Source organism: Hemitrygon akajei, chromosome 12 (assembly GCF_048418815.1).
Source record: "Hemitrygon akajei chromosome 12, sHemAka1.3, whole genome shotgun sequence".
NCBI classification, from domain to species: Eukaryota; Metazoa; Chordata; class Chondrichthyes; order Myliobatiformes; family Dasyatidae; genus Hemitrygon; species Hemitrygon akajei.
Window position 1 is genome coordinate 51,517,200 of NC_133135.1, and position 23,572 is coordinate 51,540,771.

Consider the following 23,572-nt stretch of genomic DNA (forward strand, 5'->3'; position numbering starts at 1 on the left):
TCATTCCAAGTTTGATGAGAAGCTAAATCCTGTTTTCTTAGAACCAATTTCTTCCTGTACCTTATTCTCTCCTCCACTTAGATAATACAACGTTTATAATCCAGAACAGGGCCAACCCATTTGGTCTGTTACATCTAGGTTATTGGTGTTGCACAACAACATTCATTTTCCATTTCACCAGTTCTGTAGCATTCTAGTCATTGATATTAGGCCAGTCAGGTAGAGATTGCTCGAAAGCAGCCCCAAGTGAGCCTCATGACCATATCTCACCACACTGACTTAACATGGGCCTCTAGTTATCTCCTATTGCTATAGTAACAGCTTGCTCCTCTATCTGCTTGAGGTTTCTAGTGTTCATTGGTTCCTTTCCTACCACAATTTCTCCTTCTGGTAATTCCCGTTTCTCCCCCCACCCAACCTCCCCACATACACAACCTTCTACTCCCTACTCTGGCCTCTTTTCTCCTCACCTGCCTATCGCCTCCACTTTCCCTTTCTCTCATGGTCCACTCTCTTCTTTCATCTTTCGTTCTTCCCCAGCCTTTCTCACCCACCTACCTTTCTCACCCACCTATCACCTTCCAATCAGCCCTTCTTCCTCTCATTTTATTCTGGTCTTTTCCCCTTCCTTCTCAGTCCTGAAGAAGGATCTTGGCCTGAAACATTGATTCATTTCCAGAGATGCTGCCTGACATGCTGAGTTTCTCCAGTGTTTCGTGCGTGTTGCTTTGGATTTCCAGCATCCATCACCTTCTAACTTGTTCTCTTTCCTCTTCTTCCCACCCCTTCTTATTCTAGCCTCTTCATCCTTCCTAATGAAGGGTCTCTGTCTGAAATGTCAACCGTTTATTCATTTCCATAAATCCTGCCTGACCTCAGATCCTCCAGTGTTTTTGAACAGTCAAGCACACAGTTATCTGTTCTAGGGTGGTTATTTTTTAACCTTTCAACTGCCACAGGCCTTACAATTGTTTGAGATATCTGGTCTTTCTATTTTGGGCTCTAGCATTCTAAAACCAAACTATTACTATCGGCAACAGTGCTTTTAGTTGTTTGAGGTCCAGTGTCTGGAATTCCATTCCCAAACCTCTGCTTCATCCCCCTCTAAGAAGCTCTAAAATGTAACACTGTGAATGACCTTTTGGTCACTCCTAATATCATAGTTGACCCCTTGTCATATCTTGTTGCTATTGCTCTGTGAAGAAACTTTGAAAATTTTACATTTACTAACTCTCTAACTGCAAAATGTTGTCATCCAAAATTAATGTCTGACCATCCTTCATCTGTATTTTTTTTTTGTTCAATAGAGGGCCGTATAAGAGAGATCCATCAAAATCGACCCAAGCTGGTGGGTATGCACAGCTATTTTTCAGTCTGCAGCATGTCATTTTAACTCTCCTATCCCCTCCCACATCAACTTGTGTGTCTTTGCCTTCTTTGCTATGGAGAGGCCAAATGCAAACTGGAAGAACACGTGTTACATTTGAGTAGCTTGCATCCAAATGGCATTTTACATTAATGAGAAAGTCTGCAGATGCTGGAGATCTAACCGACATACACAAAATGCTGGAAGAACTCAGCAGGCCTAGCAGCATCTATGGGAAAAGAGTAAACAGTAAACATTTTGGGTTGAGACCTTTCATCAGGGCTAGAAAAAAGATGAGAATTTCGAGCAAGAAGGGGGGAGGGAAGGAATATTTACAAGGTGGTAGGTGATAAATGTCATGAAATTTTTTTTATTTGTGACAATAATACAGTGCAATACAAAATTACTACAGTAACTTCCTCCCTCACTACCATTCAGGGCCCCAGATACTCCTTCCAAATGAAGCGAGACTTCACCTTTGAGTCTGTTAGGGTCACCTACAGTATCTGGTCCTCCCATTATAGTCTCTTGTATATTGGTGAGACGCACAATAAATGGGGAGACTGCTTCGCTGAGCACCTGGTCTGCCGGAAAAGTGGGATTTCCTGGTGGCCACCCATTTTAATTCTTCAAATTCTGACGTGCCAATTCCATGGCCTCCTCTACTGTTACAATGAAGCCATGCTCAAGTTGGAGGAGCAACACCTTTTATTGGTTTGGGTAGACTCCACCCTAATGGCATGATGTGTTGTTGATCTAGTCTGAATTGACAACTTTGATTTCGTAATTTTCATTTCACTGAGGAAAAACATTGTCAATGCAATCTGATCGATGATCTTATCTTTACCCTAAAACTAAGTACCTTCATACATCTTGAAATGATTATTACATGGTAGCTTCAATTCAAGTATTTATGTTCTATAATATGAATTATTTTTGTTTTTATTTGTAGTCTTTATTGAATTCGGCCATTGATGTGAAAAAATGGATTCCAAGTATCAAGTCTGAAATTGAGTATTACCTGCAGGTAAATAATTCAATTTCCAAAATAAAAGCTGCACCAACAAGTTAAAATATTTCACTACAGATGAAAGAATAACCCAGTCTAAGCAAAATCACCTTTCATCTTTTCAATGTGAAATATTTGAAGTTATATTTGCACAATTCTTGAATATTTCTGTCTTGGTGTGGAGTAATTAAGTTGTGGATACCATTGCATTGTCGAGGAAGTGGGTCATATTTTGTTGAACCTATTTACCCATGTATAATCCTGCTCGTGTTGTAGAGTTCTGGGATAAGAATAAATTGAAAATTTGCAAAGTTAGTAGGTAGATCTTCCTGGGGTCTTCATTGCTCAGGATCGACCATGAATGCTGTGTCCTAGCTGTGTACAATTAGTTGATATGCAACCTGAGGCAGTAGTAAGGTGTGGAGAGTAAGCTCACAAGAAAATCTGCAGATGCTGGAAATCCAAATCAACACACAAAAAATATTGGAGGAACTCAGCAGGCCAGGCGGCATCTATGGAAATGAGTGAACAGTGGACGTTTCAGGCCGAGACCCTTCTTCAGGATTGGAAAGGAAGAGAAGTCAGAGTAAGAAGGTGGGGGGAAGGTGAGAGAGGGAATGGGAAATGGTGAAGGGGGGTTAATTACCAGAACTTTGAGAAATTGATGTTCAGGCTATCAGGTTTTCGAGAAATCAATGTTCATGCGATCAGGGTTTTCAAGAAAATTGATGTTCATGTGATGTTCATCCCTTGTCCTCTCATCCCTCCCCACTGATCTCCCTCCTGGTACTTATCCTTGCAAACAGAAACAAGTGCCACACATGCTCCTACACCTCCTCCCTCACTACCATACAGGGCCCCACCAGTCCTTCCAGGTGAGGCAACACATTTTTAAAATTACTTAATTTTAAAGAAGGAATATATGGACTCAATTAATACAACAATTAATACATAGATAGATAGATAGATAGATACTTTATTCATCCCCATGGGGAAATTCAACATTTTTTCCAATGTCCCATACACTTGTTGTAGCAAAAACTCATTACATACAATACTTAACTCAGTAATAATATGATATGCATCTAAATCACTAACTCAAAAAGCATTAATAATAGCTTTAAAAAAAGTTCTTAAGTCCTGGCAGTTGAATTGTAAAGCCTAATGGCATTGGGGAGTATTGACCTCTTCATCCTGTCTGAGGAGCATTGCATCGACAGTAACCTGTCGCTGAAACTGCTTCTCTGTCTCTGGATGGTGCTATGTAGAGGATGTTCAGGGTTTTCCATAATTGACCGTAGCCTACTCAGCGCCCTTCGCTCAGCTACCGATGTTAAACTCTCCAGTACTTTGCCCACGACAGAGCCCGCCTTCCTTATCAGCTTATTAAGACGTGAGGCATCCTTCTTCTTAATGCTTCCTCCCCAACACGCCACCACAAAGAAGAGGGCGCTCTCAACAACTGACCTATAGAACATCTTCAGCATCTCACTGCAGACATTGAATGACGCCAACCTTCTAAGGAAGTACAGTCGACTCTGTGCCTTCCTGCACAAGGCATCTGTGTTGGCAGTCCAGTCTAGCTTCTCGTCCAACTGTACTCCCAGATACTTGTAGGTCTTAACCTGCTCCACACATTCTCCATTAATGATCACTGGTATTTGAAAAAAATTAATTCAAATACATTAATAAGTCTGAGAGGGGGGAAAAAAGAACACCTATCCCAACACCATCTCCCTGCATTTAGAAAAAAGGAGGCAGGAAAAAAAACATAAAAGACAGAGGAAAGGAAGGAGAGAAGAAAAAAAGAAATAGAAGAGTAGGCATCCCGCTCTCAGTCAGTTTAAAATACCAATTAAAGAAACTAACTTATAATAAGGGATATATTAATTTTAAAATATTAAAATACATAGATTAAACAATCTGGGCATTTAAGTAATCCAAATATGGTTGCTAAATCTCAATGAACATAGTGTATCCATTCCTAAGGGTATATAACTTTGCATTTCTTTATTCCAACGATCTATATGTACAAGGGAATTGGATTTCCATGTTACTGCTATACATTTCCTGGCCACTGACAGCACAATTTTAATAAATTTGGATTTATTTTTGGGGAGGTTAACTTTCAAAACTGCTAAGTTCCCCAGGAGAAACAATTCTGGGTCTAGAGGGAAATCCATCCCCAGAATCTTTCCCAGTACCTCTCCCAGATCTATCCACAAAGATCTCAGTTTCATAGATAGCCAGGTTGAATGCAAAAAGGTACCAACGTCTATGCCACACCTGAAACACTTGTCAGAAATTTCTGGTTTATTTTTATGTATTTTTTCAGGTGTGAGATACAACTAATGTAAAAAATTAAAATGTATCATTCTGTATCTAGAGTTGATAAGAGTGGTAACACTATCCAAACATAGATGTGACCAGCATTGATGATCAATTACAATGCCCAAATCCGACTCCCATCTCTCCCTCGGTCTGTATATACCAAGCTTTGGGCATTGGTCCTAGAATACAGAATACATATTAGAAATAAATTTCTTTGTATTCCCCTTTCGAATTAGAATCTCCATGTCTGAGCACCTTGGTAGGGCCAGTGATGGACCCAAACAGTCCCTCAAAAAAGATCGTAATTGGAGATAGCAGAAGACTGTGTTATTAGATAAATTATATTTATTTTTAAGTCCCTCAAAAGACATAAATTGCTTCTGCTGATTATAACAATCTTCAATGCGCCTGATACCGTGTTGATACCAGGTTATTACCCAGAGTCATGAGTATTAATGTTCTGAGATGGAGGCATCTTTGAGGATATTCCTTTTTTTGACCCATAAATTGTTTAATTTTTTCCCCAGATATAAATTACATGTCTCAGTAGAGGATTGTTTGTTTTCTTTTTAATTACTTTGGAGTCCCATTTATATATAAATTCTTCTGCCATCTCTTCTCCTACCATATGTAAGCCAATTGTAACCCAAGAAGGAATACTTGTCTCATCAAAAAAAAAGCAATAAAACGTGCTTGTGCAGGTTTTAATATTTTTATTTAATATTTAGTATTTTAATATTTTAAAAAATCTGGTAATTTTAACCCTCCAAATTTATCGTCCCAGGTCCATTTTTCCATGGAGATTCTAGATATTTTACTCGACCATAAAAATAGACAAATATGTCCATTGAGAATCTTTTTTATTTATTAAATTTTTAGAAGATTACAAAGAATAAATGTAATGATAAAATAGTAAGAAAGAGAAAAAATAATATTAACCCTCCCCCCCCCCCCCCCATAACCCTTGTCTAAAGAAAGGAAAAAAAGAAAGAAAGAGAAAGATTGCCTGGATATCGGAGGATCCCCACATGCTCCATGGAGTTCAAAATAATTTTAATATTTATTTTTACTTTCCCCAATTACTTTATAATTTTATCTTCAAAGGACCTATGTATTTAATCCTATCTTTTGTAGGTATGGGAGCCAAATTTTCAAAAATATATCATATTCATTTCTTAGATTGTATGTAATTTTTTCAAGTGGAATACAACTATATATTTCATTATTCCAATGATCCATAGTTAAATATAAATCAGATTTCCAAGTAACTGCGATAACTTTTTTGGCTACTGCCAATGCAATTTTTATAAATTTTTTCTGATACTTATTCAATTTAAGTTTTGGTATTGTCCCTTCAATGTCTCCTAATAAAAATAATATTGGACTATGTGGGAGTTGAACTCCAGTAATTTGTTCCAATAAAAGTCTTAGATTTATCCAAAATGATTGAATTTTAAAACAAGACCAAATAGAATGTAAAAAAGTACCAATTTCTTGATTACATCAAAAACATTAATCAGACATATTTGAATTTAATCTATTTATTTTCTGTGGTGTTAGATATAATTGATGTAAAAAATTATATTGTACTAATCTAAGTCGAACATTTATTGTATTTATCATACTATCAGAACATAATCTTGACCAGCTTTTTCCATCAATTTTAATATTCAAATCAGATTCCCATTTTTGTCTTGATTTATGAATTCCTGATTTAATTGTCTGATTTTGAATCAAATTGTACATACAGGATGTAATTTTTAAAATTCTGCCTTTTTGAATTAATATTTCTATTTCACTAGGTTTTGGCATCAACATTGTTTGACCCAGCTTTTCTCGTAAATAAGCCTTTTATTGAAAATAACAGAAAAGAGTGTTGTTTGATATTTTATATTTATTTTTTAATTGATCAAACGACATCAATATACTTCCTTCAAAACAATCATCAATATATTTAATCCCCTTTTGGAACCAATTATGTAAAAGTTTATTATCCATTGTAAAAGGAATAAGCCTATTTTGAATTCAAGTTCTTTTTGCTAATAAAGATTTCTTTATCTCATCGTCCATATTTACCTTATTCCATAAATCAATCAAGTGTCTTAATATAGGAGATTCTTTTTTTCCCCGTATCCATTTGGATTTCCATTTATATATAAAATCTTCTGGTATGTTTTCTTTTATCTTATCTAATTCTATTCTAATCCATGCCGGTTTTTCTTCATCAAAAAAAGACGCAATAAATCTAAGTTGATTTGCTTTATAATAATTCTTAAAATTTGGAAGTTGTAACCCTCCTAAATCAAATTTACATGTCAATTTTTCCAATGATATTCTTGACATCTTTCCTTTCCAAAGAAATTTCCTTACATATTTATTCAGTTCTTGAAAAAACTTCTGAGGCAATTGTATTGGTAAAGTTTGGAATAAATATTGCAATCTAGGAAATATATTCATTTTTACAGCATTAACTCTACCTATTAATGTTATTGGTAACATCATCCATTTATCAAGATCCTCTTATTTTTTTTAATAATGGCAAATAATTTTGTTTATATACATTTTGTACATCATTATCAACTCTAATACCTAAATATTTTATCCCATTTATTGACCATCGAAATTGAGTTACTAATCGACATTGATTATAATTTCCTTTGGTAAGGGGTAAAATTTTACTTTTATCCCAATTTACTTTATACCCTGATATTTTCCCATATTCTTCCAATCTAAAAGATAGTCATTGCAAAGATTGCAATGGGTTTGTTAAATAAATCAAAACATCATCAGCAAATAAATTAATCTTACATTCTTCTTGATTAACTCTAAAGCCCCCAATGTCTGAATCTGTTCTAATTAATTCGGCTAATGGTTCTATTGCCAATACAAATAAAGCAGGTGATAATGGGCAGCCATGTCTAGTTGACCTCGTTAAGCAAAATGGTGTTGAAATCTGACCATTTGTAACTACTTTAGCTTGAGGATTAGTATTTAAGGTTTTAATCCATTGTATAAAAGATTTTCCTAACTCATATTTTTCCAATACCTTAAATAAAAAATCCCATTCCAATCTATCAAATGCTTTTTCTGTATCCAAAGCAACTGCCACACTCATTTCCTCTCTTTTTTGTGCCAAATGAATTATACTAAGTAACCGGGTTATATTATCCATTGATTGTTTTTAATAAAACCTGTTTGATCCATATGTATTAATTTTGGTAAATATTTAGATATTCTATTAGATAAAATTTTTGCTATTATTTTATAATCTGTATTCAACAAAGAAATAGGCCTATATGATGTTGGTTTTAAAGAATCTCTATCTTTTTTTGGCAATACAGTTATGATCGCTGTTAAAAAAGATTGTGGGAGTTTATGCATTCTTTCCACTTGATATATTAATTCCATAAGAGGAGGAATTAATAAATCTTTAAATTTTTTTATAAAATTCAGGAGGAAAACCATCTTCTCCTGGGGATTTATTACTCTGAAGTGATCCTAAAGCTTCTTCAACCTCTTTTAATGTAAAGGGCATATCTAATCCTTTCTGTTCTTCCAAATTTAATTTTGGAAGGGGTATTTGTGATTAAAATTTATCTATCTCAGCAATCTTATTTTGTGATTCTGATTGATATAGTTCAGTATAAATTTTTCTTTAAAGTTTCATTAATTTCTAAAGGTTTATAAGTAACCTTATTTGCACTTGTTCTAATTGCATTTATTGTTTTAGAAGCCTGTTCTGTTTTCAGCTGCCAAGCAAGAATCTTATGTGATCTTTCACCTAATTCATAATATTTCTGTTTAGTTCTCATAATTACTTTTTCTGTACGATATGTCTGGAGTGTATTATATTGTAATTTTTTATTAACAAGTTGTCTTCATTTTTCTTCTGTTATATATCTTTGAGATTCTTTTTCTAACTTTATGATATCTTTTTCCAATTGATCTATTTCTGCCATGTATTCCTTAAATTTTAGATGTATAACTTATAATCTGATCCCTTAAATATGCTTTCATCGCTTCCCATAATACAATTTTATCCTCAACTGAATGTAAATTTGTATCCAAAAAAAATTTAATCTGTTTTTTCATAAAATCACAAAAATCTTGACGTTTTAATAAAATTGAATTAAATCTCCATCTATAGATCGATTCCTCCTTATCCATCATTATCATTGTCATTATCAAGGGGGAATGATCTGACAGTATTCTTGCTTTAAATTCCACACTTTTCACTCTATCCTGAATATTTTTTGATAATAAAAAAAATCAATCCTTGAGTAAGTTTTATGTCTATTTGAATAAAATGAATAGTCTCTTTCTCTTGGATTAATTTTTCTCCATATATCAATCAGGTTTAAATCTTTCATTAATGATAAAGTTAGTTTTATTACTTTTGATTTTGTAGCAACTTTAGTTGACCTATCCAAAACTGGATCTAAACAAAAATTAAAGTCTCCACCTATTAATATTTTATCATGTGCATCAGCCAAGTTCAAAAAAACTTCTTGTATGAATTTTGCATCATTTTCATTTGGTGCATAAATGTTCATAAGAGTCCATAATTCTGAAAAAATTTGACAATATAATCATATATCTCCCCACAGAATCAATTACTACATTTTGTATTTTAATTGGTAAAGTTTTATTAACCAAAATTGCAACTCCTCTCAATTTTGAATTAAATGAAGCTGCAATGACATTTCCAACCCAATCTCTCTTTAATTTCTTATGTTCTGTTTCTGTTAAATGTGTTTCTTGTAGAAAAGCTATATCTCCTTTCATTTTCTTAATATATGTTAAAAACTCTTTTTCTTTTCACAGGTCCATTAAGTCCATTAACATTAAAACTTAAAAAATTAAGTAAATTAATCATTCATAATACCTTGGGAACTCTTTAAAATTCTCCATGTTGCTATGAGTCTCTCCCCAACCATCCAGGCAAAAAAGAAGAAAAATAGAAGAAAGGTAACTAATATATAAGAAAAAAATACCACTCCACTAATGTTGCGAATAAAAAGAAACACAACATTACCCCCCCCCCCCACCCCATTTCACGGGTCATGGCAATCGCCATGATTGTACACGTGAAACTCGCAGCCGTCGATCAGGAGCTCCTCCAGCTCCCCCACAAAAAGAAAGAAAGAAAATATATTAGTGAAAAAAAAAGAAAATAATTAATGTCTCTACTCCCAATTAATACTCCTCAACTATTTTTTTTTCTTATTCCTTATAAATGTCCGTCAAGTCCAACCTTATTTCAGTCTTCATCATTAGTCCACTTCATTTCTATAATTCTTTACTCCTCGTGGATATCAGGTAGTTCTTGTACAAATTTCTCCGCTTTCCGGTAATCAACGAAAAATCATCTTTCTTCGTTATCCAGGAAAATTATCAATTTTGCTGGGTAGCTCAATAAAAATTTATAGCCCTTTTCCCATAGAGATTTTTTCACTGGATTAAATTCCTTCCGCCTCTTCAGAAGATCGTAATTTATGTCTGGATTAAAAAAAACTCTTTTCTCTTCTATCATCAATGGCCCATTTCTCTTTTTAGCACCTTGAGTAGCTGCCTTCAAGATCATTTCTTTATCTTGGTACCTTAAGCATTTTATCAAAATTGATCTTGGATTTTGATCTTGTTGAGGTTTTGGTCTTAAAGTTCTGTGTGCTCTTTCAATTTCAATTACTTGACTTCCTTCTTTCATTTCCAAAATTTTCGGAATCCATTCTTGGAAGAATTTTATTGGATTTTCTCCCTCTGTACCTTCTATAAGACCAACAATTTTAATATTATTTTGTCTACTAGAGTTTTCAAGCGCATCTATTTTTTCCAACATCCGTTTTCTTTCTATTGTCCAGGCAAGATTATTGTCTTCTATCTTATCTATTCTTTCAGTGTTTTCTTCCATTTTTACTTCCATCTCTTTAACTTTATTATCCATCTTCTTTTGTTTTTCCACCACATTATCGAGTGTAATCTGCATCCTTCTTATATCTGTTCTTATAGCTTTTAATTCATTCATCATATATATCAGGATATCTCTTATGTCTCCTTTAATCTCCTCCTTTTCCTCTAATTCTTCATCTGTGTTTCCCAAAGAATCTGATTCCACTTCTGATTCACTTCCAGTTTCACTTCCAGCCGTAGTTGGGATTTGTAGTTTTGTTAATATCTGTTCATGCATACTTGTTTCTTCGCGCATGCGTTGTTCTTGCCGTTTCTTCTTAGAGACCGCCGACATTGCCGCAACTTCCTGTCCCGCATCATCAGAAGTGTCATGCACTTCGCCGGGAGGAGATCCAACTTGAGTACGAGGCTTCGCCAAGAGGGTTAGGCCTTTTTCCCTGTCGATTTGCGCAGTCTTCGAAGTAGTAGCTTTCTTCTGTTTCGGTTTAGGAGCCATATCTAAAAATAATCCTGAGTTGCTTATAAATAGTTTCTAGTAGGTATTTGTTAACTCTTCTTCATTTAAACCCAATTTCATTACTTTTTACGAGGGAGCTGGATTCCCAACGTCTCGATCCTACTTCATCATGTGACGCCCCCCCCGTCCATTGAGAATCTTAAAAGAATTATTGGATAATGGGATAGGTAAAGACTGAAAAAAAATACTGAGGCCTTGGCATTATCTTCATTTTTATACAGTTTACCCTGCCCATCAGTGTGATGGGAAGGTACATCCACCTACGTAGGTCTTTCTCGACATTCCGCAGCAAGGGGAGATAATTAAGTTTATAAAGGTCATCCAAATTACGATTAAACTTAATCCCCAGATAATTCAAGTTGAATTTAACCCATCTAAACTGAGTGCCATATTGATATTGGGCATAGTCTCCTCTAAAGGTAAAATTTCACTTTTATTCCAATTTATTTTATATCCTGAGACTAAACCATAATTGTCCAGCAAGGCCCTAAGTCTTACTAAAGAGCCGGCCAGGTCAGCCAAATATACTAAAATGTCATCAGCAAATAAACTAATTTTATATTCTTCCTGGGCCATTTTAAACTCCTTTATGTCTGGATCCCGTCTAACAGCCTCAGCCAGTGGCTCTTTTGCCAGAACAAATAGACCTGGAGATAGTGGGCAACCTTGTCTGCTAGATCTGTGTAGAGAGAAAACTAGTGAAATCTGCCTGTTCATAATTATTTTGGCCTTAGACTGATGGTAAAGTGCTCTTATCCAATTTATGAATATTTAGCATAGACCAAATTTTTCCAATAAAAAATCCTATTCAAGTCTATCAAAGGCCTTTTCAGCATCTAAAGCCACTACTACAGTCAGGTCCACCTTCGTCTTAGCTAAATGTAATATAGTCAATATTCTGCCAATATTATCAGATAATTGTCTATTTTTAATAAATCCTGTTTGATCGGATTTAATCAATTTTGGCAGATATCGAGCTAATCAATTAGCCAATGCCTTTGCTATAATTTTATAGTCCGCATTTAAAAGTGAGAAAGGCCTTTAAGATGCTGATTTTAGCGGATCCTTATCCTTCTTAAGAATTAACATAATAATTGTTCTTGAAAAGGATTCCGGTAGAGTATGGATCTCCTCGGCCTGAGTCACAACACTTATAAAAAGGGGGATTAATTGATCCTTAAATTCTCTATAAAATTCCGGGGAAAAACCATCATCTCCCGGTGATTTATTAGCCTGTAATAAGCCTAGGGCTCTTTCAATTTTATCCCTAGAAAAAGGGGCATTCAATTCTTCCTGACCTTGTTGACTCAATTTGGGAAGTTGTAAATTAGACAAGAAATCATCAATTTTCAGTGAGTCACCCATTGATTCTGATTTGTATAGTTCCGAATAGAACTGCTTAAAAGTATCATTTATTTCTTTTGGCTTATATGAAATCTTACATCCCCCTGTTTGAATCACATTTATTGTTCTGGAGGTTTCTTCCACCCGCAATTGCCAAGGTAGTACTTTATGAGTTCTCTCTCCTAATTCATAATATTGTTGTTTTGATTTTAGTATCATTTTTTCTATTCTATAGGATTGTTTTGTGTTATACTCTAATTTTTATCTATTAATTTTTAATAATTTTCCTCTGAATTCTGACAGTTTTTAAAATTGTGTTATTTCTTTCTCCAATTCATTTAATTCTGTTACATATTTTTATACCCTTAAAGTATTCAATTATCTGACCTCTTAAGTATGCTTTTAATGTGTCCCATAATAAGAAATTATTGGCAGCAGAGGGTGAGTTCGTCTCACAGAACAATTCTATCTGAACTCTATTAAAACTGTAAAACTCTGGACTTTTCAACAGCAAAGGATTAAAATGCCATCTATATAATGTTTTCTGTTTATCAGGCATTTCAGTTGATAAAATTAAAGGTGAATGGTTCGAGAGTAGTCTAGCGGTATATTCTGTTTGAATGATCTTACTTTCTAATTTAGCTGATATTAGAAATAAGTCAATTCCAGAGTAGGAATCATATTGTTTTGAATAGAAAGAGTAGTCTCTTTTCCTTGGATGCTGCTATCTCCAAGCATCTATTATTTCAAATCCTTCATGAAGGCCAGGGTGGTTTTTGCTGCCCTGACCTTCACGAATTTTAACTGATCTATCTAAAATTGGATCCTGACAAAAATTGAAATTCCCTCCAATTAAGATATTTTCATATCCTTGAACAACTTTCAAAAAAATATTTTGGATAAATTTCTCATCGTCATAATTAGGGGCATATAAATTTAAAAGTGTCCAGGATTCTGAATATATTTGACAATTCACCATAACAAATCTCCCGGCCGGATCTATGATAGTACCCTCCACCTTCACTGGCAAATTCCTCCCTAACAATACTGCCACTCCTCTGACTTTAGAATTAAAGGAGGACGCTATTACTTAACCAACCCATCCTCTCTTTAATTTGTTATGTTCTGTCACTGTAAAATGAGTTTCTTGAAGAAAGGTAATATCAATATGATTTTTTAAAAGATGTGCCAGGACCTTTTTCCTTTTTATCGGTCCCATAAACATTAAGACTTAAAAATTTAATTGCTCTATTCATAGTTATCAGATTTTATTGGTTGATAAATCCTGCCCACAAAAAAGTATAAATTAATCCCACTTCTTTGAGTGACTCTGAGATATTTGGTGCCATTCTCAATAGAGTATAGAAAATAGAAAGGAAACCAAAGAAGAAAGAAAATAAAAGAAAAGGAGAAAAACCCTCCCAACTGGTGCTCCAAGTCCGCGGCGCCTTAACCTTTCTTGCTGTGGGGTCCGATAAACATTGCACTAAAGATGGACATTCTTTAACATATAACATAATTAATCTTTTTTTTAAAAAAAAAGACGAAGAAATTATCCACTCCCCCAATAACTCCTTAATTAAACATCTGTAAAAATAAATTATATTCCACACCCATTATTACTAAATATCGAACATAATCTATAATATTGAAAGTAAATATAATTAATATAGCAATATATCCAAATAAAGAAGAGAATTCAAGGAAACTTACTAAATATAACCCTAAATATTATAACTTAATACGTATAAAGCATACCAAAAATTAAACGTATCAAAAGATGACATCTATATAATCAAAGTGATTCATACTAGTTATAACAAAATTAGATGAACTATATAGTTCCTAAGTAGTATAATTCAAAAAGACCACCCATAATCAGTATTTTAAATCATAATAGTCTTCATCCATAATCATAGATTCGAAGTTCAAGATTATAATGTTGTTAAAATTAATCTATTGTGGCGACCCACTTCCCAGCGCACTCGAACCGGCTCACAAAGCGGCGCGCGCCGGCATTGAGGCAGGTCCCAAAGAGGGCGCCAGACTTTCTTCACCAGCAAGGGGTAAAAGCCCGCGCGCGGGACGGGACTGTGAATACGCATTCCTGCCCGGGGAGGGCGGGATCAGGAAGGCTTTAAAGCAAGGCTGCGAAGTTTGAATAAACCTCGTTTGTAACTGCAGCTCACCGACTCCGTGTCGTTATTTCAGCGCTGCGTGTAGCACACCGCTACAATTGGTGACCCTGATGGCCCAAACGATATTTGGACCGGAGATGAACTACACCACATCTGTTCATGCAGTTTTGTTAAAACTGCCAAGCTTCTGGACGCTGCGACGGTTCCAGCAAGCAGAAGCCCAATTCCACATTCGGCAGATAACCTCGGATGCCACACATTACTACTACGTGGTGAGCTCCCTCGACCAGGAGACAGCCACCAAGGTTGAGGAATTCATACAATCGCTCCCAGTGGACGGCAAATACACAGAATTCAAAGCCTTGCTCATAAGGACTTTCGGGCTCTCACGGCACGAGCGAGCTGCCCGCTTACTGCACCTGGATAGCTTGGGGGACAGGCCACTGTCGGCTTTGATGAACGAGATGCTGTCCCTGGCTAGAGGTCACAAGCCCTGCCTTATGTTTGAGCAGGCATTCCTGGAGCAGCTGCCCGAGGACATACGCCTGCTGCTGTCCGACGCAGATTTCAGCGACCCCCGGAAGGTGGCGGCCTGGGCGGATGTGCTGTGGAAAGCCAAGGAGAGTGGGGTGTCCGTTGCATAGATCACCAGGCCACGCTCTGAGCAACAAACCAGACCAGGCCCGGCCGCAGAGCCCGCTAACCCCAGTGGCAGGGGTGAGGAGACCAACGAACAATGGTGCTTCTACCACCAGCAGTGGGGCGCAGAAGCCCACCCTGCAAGTTCCCAGGAAATGCCAGGGCCAGCCGCCACTGATGGCTACGGCGGCTGGCCATCGGGATAGCCTCCTGTATGTCTGGGACAAGCAGTCAGGACGCCGCTTTTTGGTCGACACCGTAGCCGAGATCAACATCTTACCTCCGAGTTACAACACCCGCAACAGAGAACCGGGTCCCACCCTGAGGCCCACAAACGGCAGCACAGAAAGGACCTACGGCACCCGTACGGTGTGGCTACAGTTCGGCTCCAGCCGGTTCATGTGGGACTTCACACTGGCCGCCGTAGCCCAACCGCTCCTGGGAGCAGATTTTTTGCGAGCTCACAGCCTACTGGTCGACCTGCCCAGGAAGAGACTGATCCACGCCGAGACCTTTCAAATGTTCTCCCTGGGTGAAGCCCAGTTGCCGGCCCCACACCTAGACTCCATCATGCTGTCCGACAACGACTTCACCAGAGTCCTGGCGGATTTCCCATCGGTTCTGGCACCGCAGTTCACGGCAGCCATGCCTAGACACGGCTTACAGCACCACATCCTGACACAAGGACCACCCTTCCACGCCCGTGCTCGAAGGCTTCCCCCGGACAAGCTCCGGCTGGCGAAGGAGGAGTTCAAGAGGATGGAGGAATTGGAGATCATACGGCAGTCCGGCAGCCCATGGGCCTCCCCCCTGCACATGGTGCCCAAAGCAACAGGGGGCTGGAGACCACAATGCGACTACTGCAGGATGAACGTGGCTACAACACTAGACCGCCACCCTGTGCCGCACATTCAGGACTTTGTTGCAAATCTGCACGACACACGGATCTTCTCCAAGGTAGACCTCATCCGGGGATACCATCAAATCCCGATGCATCTGGACGACATCCCCAAAACGGCACTCATCACCCCTTTCGGCCTTTTCGAGTTCCTCCGCATGCCGCACAGACGTTTCAGCGATTAATGGACATGGTGGGACGCAACCTGGACTTCGCTTTCATCTATTTGGACAACATCCTCATAGCCAGCAGCAGTCATCAGGAGCATCTGTCCCACCTCCGTCAACTCTAAGCCCAACTGAGTGAATACGGCCTGACAATCAACCCAGCCAAATGCCAGTTCGGGCTCGACACCATCGACTTCCTGGGCCACAGGATTACTAAAGATAAGGCAACCCCTCTGCCCGCTAAGGTGGATGCGGTCCACCATTTCCCCCGACCCAACACAATCAAAGGCCTTCAGGAATTCGTGGGTATGGTGAATTTCTACCACCGCTTCCTCCCTTTAGCTGCCCGAATCATGTGCCCCCTGTTCGCCCTGATGTTGGGTAAGGGCAAGGACATTACCGGGGATGAGGAGTCCGCCACTGCTTTCATTAAAACCAAAGAAGCCTTGGCAAACGCCACGATGCTAGTGCACCCCAGAACGGACGTCCCTACTGCCCTCACAGTGGACGCATCCAACACGGCAGTCGGTGGGGTGCTGGAACAACTCATCGAGGGTCGCTGGCAACCCCTGGCGTTTTTCAGCAAACACCTACGACCACCCGAGCTCAAATACAGTGCTTTTGACTGGGAACTGTTGGCGCTATACCTGGCAATCCGGCATTTCAGATACTTCTTAGAAGGTAGGCCTTTCACCACGTTCACGGACCACAAACTGCTTACCTTTGCGTTCATGAAAGCATCCGATCCCTGGTCGTCCCGCCAGCAGCGACATCTGTCCTACATCTCCGAATACACGATGGATGTCCGGCATGTCTCAGGAAAGGACAATGTCGTGGCGGACGCCCTGTCCCGCCCTAACATCCAAGCCCTGTCCTGGGGGTAGACTATGAAGCACTGGCGGAGGCGCAGCAGGCAGACGAGATCTCTAGTTACAGGACTGCAGTCTCCGGTTTGCAGCTCCAGGACCTCCCCGTAGGCCCAGGTGAGAGGACCCTACTCTGTGACGTCACCACCGGCCAAACCCGCCCCATCGTCCCGGCAGCCTGGCGGCGGCGCGTTTTCAACTCCATTCACAACTTAACGCACCCCTCCATCAGGACAACCGTCCGGATGGTGGCCAACAGGTTTGTTTGGCATGGACTCCACAAGCAGGTCAGTGAATGGGCCAAAACGTGCATGCACTGCCAAACAGCCAAGGGGCAGCGGCACACCAAAGCCCTGCCGCAGCAGTTCCACCCCACCCGCCGGCGTTTCGACCACATTCATGTGGATATCGTAGGCCCCCTGCCAGTGTCGCGAGGAGCGCGGCACCTCCTGACTATTGTGGACCAGTTCACAAGATGGCCAGAGGCAGTCCCGCTCACCAACACCACCTCCGAATCTTGCGCCCGGGCACTGATTGCCACCTGGGTATCTCGCTTTGGTGTACCGGCCCCTCCGACAGAGGCGCCCAGTTCACCTCCAGCCTGTGGTCAGTATGGCCAGCCTTTCGGGGACACAGCTGCACCACACAACTGCATACCACCCACAGTCAAACTGACTAGTGGAGCGTTTCCATCGTCACCTGAAGTCGGCTCTCATGGCCCGCCTCAAAGGGCCTCACTGGGTGGACGAGCTCCCCTGGGTCCTGCTCGAAATCTGCACGGCGCCCAAAGAGGATCTGCACACCTCGTTGGCGGAGTTGGTGTACGGCGCACCCCTGGCTGTCCCCGGAGAGTTCATACCAGCCCCAAGGGGGCAAGAGGAAGAACCCGCAGCAGTCCTGGGCAGGCTACGTGAGAGGCTTGGTAACCTGGCCCCCATACCCACTTCACAGCATGGTCAGAACCCGACCTGTGTACCCAAAGACCTGCAAAACTGTAAGTTCGTTTTTGTATGACGGGGCAGACATCAGGCACCGCTACAGCGGCCCTGCGAGGGGCCGTTTACGGTGATCAGAAACAACGGGTCCACATTCGTGCTGGACATTGGGGGGAAAGTGGAGGTTTTCACTGTGGACCGACTCAAACCAGCCCATGTGGACTTGGTGCAGCCGGTCGAGATTCTGGCACCGCAGCGCGGAGGCAGACCTCCCAAACAGAGTCCGACCCAGACTGTGGACATTGGGGGATGTATCGCCGGTTCTGGGATGGGGGTTATGTGGAGACCCACTTCCCAGCGCACTCGAACCGGCTCACAAAGCGGCGTGCGCCAGCATTGAGGCAGGTCCCAAAGAGGGCGCCAAGCCTGCTTCACCAGCAAGGGGAAAGCCCGCACGTGGGACGGGACTGTGAATACGCGCCCCCTACACCATTCCTGCCCGGGGAGGGCGGGATCAAGAAGGCTTTAAAGCGAGGCCGCGAAGTTTGAATAAACCTCTTTTGTAACTGCAGCTCACCGACTCCGTGTCGTTATTGCAGCGCTGCGTGTAGCACACCGCTACACTGTATTAATAAAAAAATCAAGTAATTTTCTTCATATATTTTGTCCAAGATACATCTTTATAGGCCTGTTGTTCCAGAAGAATATTCTGAATCATGGTGTCTTAGATATTTTTTGAATAAAGTTTATTGCCTCCTGGGGGTTAGTAAAAAAATTTCCTCTCTCCATCCGACAGAGTAATTCTCAGTTTGCTGGATATAATAAAGAATATTGAATACTTTTATTCTTTAATAACTTCCTTGTTAAGTCAAAGTCTTTCTTTTTTCTAAACAAGGCCACACTAATATCTGGAAAGAACATCTTTCCCCCTTCAAACTCTAATAGGCCATTTCTATCTCTGGCCTCTATTGCTGCAGCTCACAATACTTTTTGTTTATCTTGATACTTCAAAAAGCATATAAGTATAGAGCGCAGCCTTTGCTCTGGAGGTGGTCGGGGGATTAAAGTCCTGTGGGCTCTTTCTATAAGTAATTCTTTGTCAAATTGCTTTTCCCCCAGAACTTTGGGGATCCATTCTTGAAAGAAAGTTACTGCATCTCTTCCTTCCAGTCCCTCTTTTAAACCCACTATTTTGATATTATTTCTTCTGCTATAGTTTTCAAGGGAGTCCAGTTTATCCATTATTTTTACTTTCTCAGACCTCCAGGAATCTTTTTCTTTTTCCAGGCTTTGTAATCTATTCACAACATCCTTCGTAGTATTTTCTAAATCCTGGGTTCGCAAATTTAAAGATTCCAAAGTCTGCTTCATTTCCTTAGATTCTTGCATGATAACATCTAAATGACTCTCAAATTTGTCCATCCTACCGGTTAAAGTCCGAACTGCATTGGTCAACTCATGAATCGCAGCCACAAGGTCACTACCCGAGCCGTCACCGCGTTGCACTGCTGCCGTCCCTGGATCTTCCGCAGGCTCAGAGAAACTATCCGACAAGCAGGCCTCATCACCATTGCTCCTGCGTCCCTCAACTCCAGACGCTCCCGGGAGTGCAAGGCCGGCAGCGATAGCGCCAGTAGGATTTCCACGATTTTTCCTTTTAACCATTGCTTTTATTAAGGTTATATGAGAGCCTTATAAACAGGTTGTAAAGAACTTTTAGTAGGAGTTATTCAGGAAAGCGCTCGATCAATGGCACGATATCACGTGACCCGCCCCCCAGGTGAAGCAACACTTGACCTGTGGGACCTTCTACTGTATTTGGTGCTTTCGGTGCAGCCTCCTGTATAACAGTGAGACCCAGTGTAGATTGGGAGATCGCTTCCCCAAGCACCTATGTTCTGTCTGCCAGAAACAGCAGGATCTGTACCTGGACCAGCCTTCCTCATCCATGTATCTATCCAAATTTCTCTTAAATGTTGAAATTGATCCTGCATGCACCACTTATGCTGGCAACTCATTCCACGTTCCCACCACCCTCTGAGTTTGGACGCTCCCTTGAACACACTTAAATATTTCACCTTTCACCCTTAACCCATGACCTCTAGTTCATCTCACCCAACCTAAGTAGAAAAACCTTATTTATACATCTCATAATTTTGTATACCTCTTTCAGATCCCCCCTCATTCTTTTACATTCTAAGGAATAAAGACCTAAATTATTCAATTTTCCCTATAACTCTGGTCTTCAAGTCCCAGCACAAATTTTCTCTGCACACTTTCAATGTTATTTATATCTTTTCTGTAGATAGGTGACCAAAACTGGACACACTACTCCAATTTAAGCCTCACCACCATCTTTATTGTTTTACAAAATTGAATCACAGTGCATTTAATTTGGCTTTTTTTGACATTGATCAACAGAATAAGACACTTTCATGACAAAATTAAAACAAATCTCTACAAAATGATCTGAATTAATTACAAATATAAAACACAAAATAATTGATTACATGAGGATTGGAGGGATGCAGATGTTGTTCCTTTATTCAAGAAAGGGAGTAGAGATAGCCCAGGAAATTATAGACTAGTGAGTCTTACTTCAGTGGTTGGTAAGTTGATGGAGAAGATCTTGAGAGGCAGGATTTATGAACATTTGGAGAGGCATAATATGATTATGTCTTTGTCAAGGGCAGGTTGTGCCTTATGAGCCTGACTGAATTTTTTGAGGATGTGACTAAACGCTTTGATGAAGGAAGGGCAGAGATGTAGCGTATGTGGATTTCAGCAAGGCATTTGGTAAGGTACCCCATGCAAGGCTTATTGAGAAAGTAAGGACGCATGTGATCCAGGGGGACATTGCTTTGTGGATGCAGAACTGGCTTGCCCACAGAAGGCAAAGAGTGGTTGTAGATGGGTCATATTCTGCATGGAAGTCAGTGACCAGTGGTGTGCCTCAGGGATCTGTTCTGGGACCCTTACTCTTCGTGATTTTTATAAATGATTTGGATGGATTAGTAAGTTTGCTGATGACACAAAGCTTGGAGGTGTTGTGGATAGTGTGGAGGGCTGTCAGAGGTTACAGCGGGACATTGATAGAATGCAAAACTGGGCTGAGAAGTGGCAGATGGGTTTCAACCCAGATAAGTGTGAGGTGGTTCATTGTGGTAGGTCAAATATGATGGCAGAATATAGCATTAGTAGTAAGACTCTTAGCAGTGTGGAGGATCAGAGGGATCTTGGGGTCCGAGTCCGTAGGACACTCAAAGCAGTTGCGCAGGTTGACTCTGTGGTTAAGAAGGCATACGGTGTATTGGCCTTCATCAATCGTGGGATTGAGTTTAGGAGCTGAGAGGTAATGTTGCAGCTATATAAGACCCTGGTCAGACCCCACTTGGAGTACTGTGCTCAGTTCTGGTCGCCTCATTACAGGAAGGATGTGGAAACCATAGAAAGGGTGCATAGGAGATTTACAAGGATGTTGCCTGGATTGGGGAGCATGCCTTATGAAAACAGATTGAGTGAACTTGGTCATTTCTCCTTGGAGCGACGGAGGATCAGAGGTGACCTGATAGAGGTGTATAAGATGATGAGAGCCAACCTGATGCATTCTGCAAGTGAACTGCAACTTGGGAGTTTATCTTTGTTTTCCAGCAAGACAATGACCACAAGCATAAAGCCAAAACTACACAAGAATGGCTTAAAAACATTAATGTCTTGGAGTGGCCAAGTCAGAGTCCCAGACCTTAATCCAAATGAGAATTTGTGGCTGGACTTGAAAAATGGTGTTCACTCATGTTTCCCATGCATTCTGACAGAGCTTGAGCAATTTTGTAAAGAAGAATGGGAAAAAAAATTGCAGTGTCCAGATGTGCAAAACTGACAGAGATCTATCCTCACAGACTCAGGCTGTAATTGATGCCTAAGGTTCACCTACTAAATACTGACTTGAAGGGGTGACTACTTATGCAATCAATTATTTTGACACTTATACTTGTAATTAACTTAGATAATTAATTCCTCAAGGGAAAATTTTACCTAACAATCTGTTGGAATTCTTTGAAGAAATAACAAGTGGGAAAGACAAAGGAGAATTAGTTGGTGTTGTGTACTTGGATTTTCAGAAGGCTTTTGACAAGATGCCACATGTGAGGCTGTTTTAATAAGCTATGAGTCCATGGTATTACAGGAAAGATTCCAGCATGGATAAAGCAGTGGCTGATTGGCAGGAGGCAAAGAGTGGGAATAGAGGGAGTTTTTTCTGATTGATTGCTGCTGACAAGTGGTATTCCACAGGGGTCAGTGTAGGACTGATTCTTGTTACGTTATATGTCAATGATTTGGATGATGGAATTGATGGTTTATTGCAAAGTTTGCAGATGATATGAAGATAGTGGAGGGCAGGTAGTTTTGAGGAAGTAGAGAGCCTGCAGAAAGACAGACAGATTAGGAGAATGGGTAAAGAAATGGCAGATGGAATGTAGCGTTAGGAAGTGTATGGTAATGTACTTTGGTAGAAGAAATGAGAGAGTTGACTATTTTCTATATGGAGAGAGAAAATACAAAAAACTGAGGCACCAAGGGACTTGGGAGCCCTTGAGCAGGATTCCCTAAAGGTTAATTTGCAGGTTGGATCTGTGATGAGGAAGGCAAATGCGATGTTAGCATTCATTTCAAGAGGACTAGAATATCAAAGCAAGATGAATTTTTGAGACTTTATAAAGTACTTTATAAAGCACTGGTGATGCCTCACTTGGAGTATTGACAGCAGTTTTGGGCCCTTTATCTTAGAATGAATTTGCTTACACTGGAAAGGGTTTAAAGGATGTTCATAAAAATGATCACAGGATTGAATGGCTTGCTATATGAAGAGTATGAAGAAATTTGCCTATATGAAGATTGCTCTGGGCCTATATTCACTAGACTTTAGAAGAATGAGGGGTGACCTAATTGAAACCTATCATATGTTGATAGGCCTTGATAAAGTTGATATGGAGAGGATTTTTTTAGTGGGAGAGTCAAAGACCAGAGAACACAAGCTTAAAATAGTGGAGTGTCCTTTTATAACAGAGATTAGGATGCATATCTTTAGCCAGAGATTCATAAACCTGTGGAAATTCTTTGCCAGAGGTGGCTGTGGAGGTCAAGTCATTGAGTATATTTAAGGCAAAGGTTGATAGATTCTTGATTGTTCAGGGCATGAAGGGATATGGCGAGAAGGCAGAAGATTGGCTGGGAGGGAAAATGGATCAGCCATGATGAAACGGTGGAGCAGACTCAATGGGCTAGATGGCCTCATTCTGCTCCTATTTCTTATGGTGAAGCACAACATATAGTCCAAGTTAATAAAATTTAAAGAAAGAAAACGTGTGAAAGCAATTTGAAGTAGATAAAGAGTTTTTTAAAAGTTTTTTTTTAATGGTAAGTTTTAATCACACATCTGTTTAGAGAGTAG

The 23,572-nt window shown here is 39.8% G+C and overlaps 1 protein-coding gene across 5 annotated transcripts in view; it reads left to right on the top strand.

Annotated features, from left to right (window-relative positions):
- The window catches only part of LOC140737003 (uncharacterized), a 66,729-nt gene that overhangs the window by 41,137 nt on the left and 2,020 nt on the right, over nucleotides 1–23,572 (top strand). For 2 of the 5 annotated variants that reach the window (XM_073063088.1, XM_073063087.1), the window contains 2 exons: nucleotides 1,308–1,348; nucleotides 2,319–2,393. In XM_073063088.1, the coding sequence (XP_072919189.1) occupies nucleotides 1,308–1,348; nucleotides 2,319–2,393 (116 nt within the window). Of the gene's footprint in view, nucleotides 1–1,307; nucleotides 1,349–2,318; nucleotides 2,394–14,412; nucleotides 18,180–23,572 lie in introns of those variants that run through there. The other 3 variants (XM_073063089.1, XR_012101048.1, XM_073063090.1) reach the window with 3 other exon arrangements.